The 7,685-nt window shown below is 33.2% G+C and overlaps 1 protein-coding gene across 1 annotated transcript; it reads left to right on the top strand.

The window, feature by feature from the left end:
- The first annotated feature begins 4,757 nt into the window (after nt 1-4,757).
- On the top strand, nt 4,758-5,462 carry LOC133868906 (probable 2' cyclic ADP-D-ribose synthase BdTIR). The gene is made up of 2 exons (XM_062305905.1): nt 4,758-5,251; nt 5,363-5,462. Exons 1-2 carry the CDS (start codon nt 4,758-4,760, stop codon nt 5,460-5,462), a joined length of 594 nt encoding a protein of 197 aa, XP_062161889.1.
- Nucleotides 5,463-7,685: the final 2,223 nt, after the last annotated feature.

Below are 7,685 nucleotides of genomic sequence, written 5' to 3'. Positions count from 1 at the left end.
CCTCTGTCCCTGTCTGTAATACGATCAACTATCACCATCAAAACAGGTAATAAGGGCAGTAACTACATACGTGTAGGGTATGAGATTGTGAGGAATTATGAATCTATGATCCACTACAATTTTAAAGATATTTTAGATTTCTCAAATTACATGAATTTAAATATTTTTTTTATTTCAAAATGCGTAAAAAATACTACCTATTAAAAATATGACATGCATATTACCGAGATAACCAAAAAGAAATTTCATTTCAAAATGATATTTCTTCACTTTAGAAGAGACGCTTCTTCTTTACTAAACCAAAAGACAATTTTTTGCTCAAAGCTTTTGTATGACATAAAGTGCAAAAACCTGATAAAAATATACTAAGTTCTTATTAGTAACATGTCCTTTTTAATATGTAGTATTTTTCTTATCGTTCGATACATGAAACGACCTATATAAATTTATATAATTTGAAAATCTAAAATTCACATAAATTAGTAAATTTAAATTCTCTCAAATTCAAACAAATAATTTAATTACGTGCCGTCACTTTTACGTTGGGATGGTCGTACAGCTTCTTAGGACTAAACGATCCGTACCAGTATCATGAATAGGTATAGAGAAAGTCATTGGCTATGTCTGGCAATGAACATGCCACGCCTTCATGTTCCTTTCCCTTTGTAATACGTAGTGGTGATTCAGCAGATATGGGGAGTCATTAATTTCAGAGAAGTAACTTTCCATTTTCCCGCTGATTTACCTTCATGTTCCTGACGGCCGGCGCAGCCACCGAGTCTACGTGGCCTCTAATGAAGTATATACTCACTAATTAATTAATCATAGAGAGAGAGAGAGAGAGAGAGAGAGAGAATATAGTTGTTAGAATATTATTTAAAGAAAATATTCATACAAATCATTCCACTCGTTTTGTATATATAGAGATGCATGGACAGCAAATTCGCAAACTCAACGGGGAATTTACAAAAGGAATGGACCGGGGATGTACGTAGAGCATAATGATATCTAAACAGCATTCTTGACAAATTAATAAAGGATCGATATATAATTTTTGATGTACATCGACAAAAAAGTTGTAAGGAGATTGATAGAAAATGTACAAAATATGCCCAAAAAAAAAAAAGAAAGAAAGAAAAGAAAAGGAAAGCATTTCTTATAATTTTTATGAGCTTAAATTTCAGTGAAACGTTTGGTTTCATTTTGTCCATCTTCGTACAAAATATGTGGGGTTAAGTTTCAATTCACAGATTTAATAGTAAATATAGACAAAAGATGGACAGGATTATGAAACCAAACATATCTCTAAATTTCTGGATATATAATTAATGATTTAACATAGTATCAAATTAGAATTCTTGACCAACACAGAGCTGAATTAATTAATTCTTTCTACTTGTTAAAATTAATAACTAGTGATTTAACAATCGCGTGCCAACATATAGCATACATTAATTGGTTTTACTTGTTACACTTTTTTCTTTTTTGTTCTTAAAATTTGACATTATTCCAACTTCGTCTTTGAAATTAAAAAAAAAAAAAAAAAAAAAAAAGTTTGAATTTCATTCATAAATAATTTAAAAATAATTAATAGCTCCATCCTTTCGTCCATATATGAACTATAAAAAAGGTTGCATACTAGGTAATTGACAAACAAAGGATTTATGTCAAGTGGCACCATAGTTTGCAATTTTTGTAACAAATAAATGATATTGCTCATTTAAAATTGTTCTTAGGGATATAATAAATGATATTAATTGCTCATTTTAATGTATTGATGTTAGACTATAACATAGACACACTCCTTAAATTTCATTGCAATTAATATATTAATAAAGAACTTATATATAATGCATTTTGGAGTTTGATCAGTTGCTCACAAACTTTTAAATTTCTATTCTGAGACCCACACTCAAAGGAAATATGGAAGAAAAATAACTTCAAATTTGTAACCACCATGCATGTTGTTTCGTACCATTTTAATTATGAGAATAAGTATGAATTCCACATGTGGTGATGGTGATCCAAAGACATCCACATGTTGTTCTAAAGAGTCAGGTACACTAGAAATTCATACTACAATAGCACGAAAATAGTATTGTGAATTTCTTAGTAGGCGACGTGGATGGGGAGGCGGCCGCCGATCGATACTCTGATCTTTGCAGAAACAACCTTCACAACTTCTTATGAATTGCTCATAGTAGCAAGCTGCTGCATTACTCACAAATTCGCATTTTTCTTTTCCCATAAAACAGAATGGAAAAAAACTTCAACAGGATGAAAAAACGTTCATCTGGCCGGAATTAGGGACAAAGCTATAAGCTATTATCACAGTTCGGCCCCCATTTCTCCGTCGGCCTGTCTGTAATACGATCAATTATCACCATTAAAACAGTTAATTATTAAGGACAGTAACTACATACATACGTCGGGTATGAGATCGTGAGGGATTATGATTCTCTACAATTTCAAAAAAAAAAAATTAAATTTTTAAATTACGTGAATTCAAGTTATTTTTTACATCGAATTGCCTAAAAAATGCGATCTATTAAAGATATGATATGTTACCAAGGTAACCAAAAAGAAATTTCATTCCAAAATGATTTTTTGTTTTTCCACTTTCGAAGTGACGCTTATTTTTTACTAAACCAAAAAAACAGTTTTTTGTTCAAAACTTTCGTACGACATAAAGTACAAAAATTAATAAAAATATGCTCAGTTCTTATTAGTAACGTGTCACATTTTAATAGGTAGCATTTTTCATGTGATTCGATGCATGAAACGACCCGACCTATATAAATTTATATAATTTGAAAATTTAAAATTTAAATAAAGTGATAAATTTAAATTCTCTCAAATTTGTATAAATAATACGATTGAATTTCACGTGGTCCTTTTACGTACGTACACTTTTATGTTGGGACGGCGGTACAGCTGCTTATTAGGACTAAACGATCCGTACCAGTATCATGAATAGGTATAGAGAAAGTCGTCGACACGTATACGTACATGACGCGTTTTTTGTTTGGTACGTACTTTTCTTTTATATCCGCAATTTCTCCGGTATATATCAATGAATGCTGCACTTTAATTGGTTACTGCAAAATTCATTATTTCACTTTTCTTTTCTTTTTTTCCTTTTTTCTTTTTCTTTTTCTTTAAGCTATATATTCCACTTTCTTAACATTATTGCCACGTTCAAAAGCAACGCTAGGTATGGCAATCAGTTAAGCACCTATGACTATGGGGGAACTAGAAAATTAATTTTAGAGATTTAAAATTAAAGATATAAAAAATTTGAAGGTAAAAATTAATTTTAAGGAGTGCATTTTATAAAAAAGATACTTACAATTTTTTAAAAAAAATTAAAATTTTATCCTTTTTTATTTAAAAAAAAAAAAAAAAAAAAATAGAGGGACTACCTATGCATAGCTTCATAGGCAAGATGTAATTAGCCATGTTTTTTCGGTATTAATCCATGATATTGATGAGCCAGACCACTTTATGCTAATTATATAAAGCCCAAACATGACCTAATTATGTCACGCCGCGATCCTACAACGGATATGTTAAAACATATTTTTCTTTTATAATACTTTTACAAGTATTTGCTTTAAAAAATTTGTATAGGTTAATCACGACATCTATATTTTTTAATATGTTCACTATATCATCAAATGCCCACCCAACAATTGAATATTCCTAATATTAGTCACCCTCAAAAAATTTAAGGATTTTGAAACTTCTTGATAGATTGCGCATCTTGTGGAGGATTTTTTGGTGAATCGTTTGTTTGAAAAATCCTAAACGGTTTTGTTTTAGTATTAGATCGATCTAGAGTAATTAGTTATGATCTTGCATGTAGACTTTTATAGTTAATTAGTAGGTTTTTTAGTTTAAGTAATGATCTTGGAAGATTTCTGTTATAGTGCTAGGTTTATTTGATGTCAACGTACACTATATTATTAACCTGTGAAATTTTTTAAAGACAAATACTTGTGAAATTAAATATTATAAAAGAAAAATATGCTTTAGTATATGCGTGTTGTGGAATTGGGGCGTGACACCTGTACGTATAATATACACATTGATTCAATATAACACAAAATATGAGTAAAATTTTCTTCTAATTTACTAATATTTTCTGCTTTTTATAATTATCTGATCCGGCATCTTAATCTACGTACAACTGAATATCGCTTGGCAAAAGACAATTAAGAAATTGAAAAGCTATATGCATGGACAAAACTTTGAAGTGACTCATGATCGATCGATATTAATTAATTTTTAATCGCCGAAATTACAGCGCCGTCCTAAAAGGAGCTTACCCACTAATTTTTTATGATTAACAAAACCATGCAAAAGCTATAGAAGTGACCAGTTCAGCGGATCCCATGCTAATAACGAAATTAACGTGTTTGAAGGTTTAAAGAGCGAGTTCCAAATAAGCCCTATAGAAGCGTCAATATATTCAAAGATGTTTACTCTTTTGTCTTGCCTTGAATGCCTAGCATTTTCTTGATCACGGTCTAAATCCACATTTGAAATATTCTGCCTTTCAAATCAAACCCCAGAAGTCCTTAATCAGACCACCTTAACGTACTATAAATATACACCCCCAGGCCCTATATATAAATATATAATCGATCGATCTCTCACCGGACAACTACAAAAAAAATACTTCAAAACAAAAAAGAAAAGAAAAGAAAAGAAAAGAAATTAAACCTTTTTGTTTTCTTTAGCTTCCTAGAGCAGCCATGCAGAGATCACCAGCTTTGGCGAGGAGCTTTGCTCGTAAAATCCTTCATCCCAACCATCCCCATAACCAAATCCGAGCAATAGCACGGCCATGCGACGTGTTCATAAACCACCGGGGGATCGACACGAAGAGAACAATTTCCGGTTTGCTCTACTACCACCTTTCCATGCTCCGGCTCAGGCCTTTCCTCGACAGCCAAAACATGAAACCTGGGGAAAAGCTGTTCCACAAGATTGATCCCGCTATTCGAAATTGTAAGATTGGGATTGCCGTGTTTTCTCCCCGGTACTGCGAGTCCTATTTTTGTCTCCATGAGCTCGCTCTTCTAATGGAGTGCAAGAAGAGGGTTATCCCCATCTTTTGTGACGTGAAACCGTCGCAGCTTCAGGTTAAGGAAGACGGAACTCGTCCGGTGAAAGAGCTGCAGAGGTTCCGCTCGGCGCTTGAAGAAGCTAAATTTACCGTTGGACTCACCTTTGATTCGTCAAGCGGGTACATTTTTATTTGATTGTTTCGCATGTTTGTTATTTGGTTTGTGGAAGCTAATTAAGAAGATATCTAATGTTGTCGATCTCTCTGTCTTTTCTTTTGTTGGGTTTTTAGGAATTGGTCGGAATTCCTACTGTCTGCTTCGGATGCAATCATAGAGAATTTGCTGGAGGTAGATGGTGAACGACTGCATAAATTTACATCACAGCTGTGAAGAAGAATGCATAGTTTCGTTTTGACAATTCTTTCTAATTTTTTTTGTTCTTTTGAATTTATTCTTTTTGTATAGCAGATCTGCTATATCAAAGGGAAATTCCTACTGCTAACACATATTGTTTGATCTGATCAGTTACTGATTTGGTAAATGATTCAGGTTTTAATAAATTGTAAAATTAATTAATCCTCTTTTATTTGTTTCTGTAATCAATGATTTATTTATTTTTAGTGCCTTTTCAATACTATGGAGACTTACCTTTGTAACAAATTCAAGTCAAAACGGAATGCAGAATTTTATTCTTACCCATTGTTGGTTCTTTTCTGACAAAAGCGGTGGAAAATGTACGATTTTTCTGTGTACTTTTCTCAAATATAATGAAGTACTCCTTTTCAAAGACGTTGGGGTACGGTGGACGGGAAATGGAAACTTAATTTTACTCCATAAAAATGGAAACTGCTATCTAAGCTCCGTGAACTTATGGCGAAGCTCTCCTCGTATTCCTACCGGATTCAATTAATTATTTAATTCCACGATAGTAAGATATTTTTAAGTAAAATATGTATAACATAATAACCTACCTAACTATAAAACATGAAAAATATTAAGGGACATGATTCATGTGCTACTGTTGTGTAGGAATCAAGAGATATGTGTAAGTCTCACGTGATGGGTCCCACCACATAAGTCCCACGTGGGACCCAACCCATGTCTCTTATCTCTTGGAAAGAATCATTTATATTGGAGTAGATCAGAGCTTTTGTACAATATATATTTGATGTATACCGACAGGTTTAGGAGGGCTATCTAAACCATTTTATTTCTTCCATATGTAACATTAATTAAGGCTCCACTTATTTTGACGTAAAATGTTTTTTTGTTGGAAAATATTTTTAATGAAATCATTTTTATTTCTTAAGACTATTTTCTGCGTTTGGCTCGTACTAAAAAATGAGCGATAGACGAAAACGATCGGTAACTTAATTCTGGCAGCAATAGAGAATGAACTGTGAGAGAGAATGCGTATAAAAAGGAGAAGCTTAAACTCCAAAAATTATTTACGATTTTAAAAAACGGAAATCATTTTAACGGTTTGACTGTGATATTTGATCGTACCAAAACACTGAAAAATAGAAAAAATGTTTCCTAGAAAGCATGTTGTGTTGAAACAAACGAAGCCTAAGAATAATGCTAATCTTCCCATTTATTTCACATTGACCGACGTGTCATGCATTGTCATGCATGTTTTAAGTAACTTCTTCTATCATTATGGAGGGGGAGATTTCCATCGCAAGGCATGATAGACCAATTATATTAGACAAATTGATAGACCAAATATACATTCGACCAATCCAGGCCGGGAAGACATTCAGGATCCCATGATTTGGGATGGATGGATCGAATGCCAAAACCCAAATCGCAAATCCTGACAAAGACCACGAAAGCCGACGCAAAGAAACTAAACAGAAAACAGGCAATATATAAGACTCGACCAAGAGGGAAACTCAGGTACGTACGTAGCTCAACTAACCCTGACAACATAGTGATTACTTTGTGGATCCAGGGATTGTAGCACATACAATAACAACTTCATGGTTTCAATCCAACTTGTCTATGGTTTCAAACGAAGAATCTTAGTAAGGCCATACTCCATATGTGCACAAATGAACATAGAATTAATCTGGTACGACAGCACAGTTCGTTGACGCCATACTCCACTAATTAATGGGTGCTCCGCATAAGGAGAGGGAATACGATCATTTCAATTAAGTACAATCTGACAATCAATCTCGTAGACAATCTTCCCAAAAAACAAATCCCTAGCTCTCCCATTTTTTTAGGGTGATACACTATTTTTCTTTGCTAGCTTAAACGTTGGAGTGTTCCCCAACCACCAATCCCGACAAGTCTCCGATTGTTTCTACTGTTTTTGTAGGCGGCCGACGTCCATTGGCTATAGCTAAGTCTAATTATCGGACAGATATATAAGGTGATGGATGTGTTATATTAGCATATCGGGCATTAAAATGAGATTTTTTTTTTTCGATTATTAAGAATACATTAAATATACTTCAAAGAAATACAAAAAGTAATCTAGGAGACACCTCAAACATTTAAAAAAAAAAAAAAAAAAACCAGAACCACGTAGGGATCGGAGGGCCCTGAGCAACATCGAAGCAAGAAAAGAAAACAAACGAGGCCTAATTAAGAGCGCTAAACTAA

The sequence above is a fragment of the Alnus glutinosa genome, chromosome 5, assembly GCF_958979055.1.
Source record: "Alnus glutinosa chromosome 5, dhAlnGlut1.1, whole genome shotgun sequence".
In the NCBI taxonomy this organism is placed as follows: domain Eukaryota; kingdom Viridiplantae; phylum Streptophyta; class Magnoliopsida; order Fagales; family Betulaceae; genus Alnus; species Alnus glutinosa.
The sequence above is the reverse complement of the archived record's forward strand: the minus strand, read 5'-3'. Positions and strand labels throughout refer to the sequence as shown.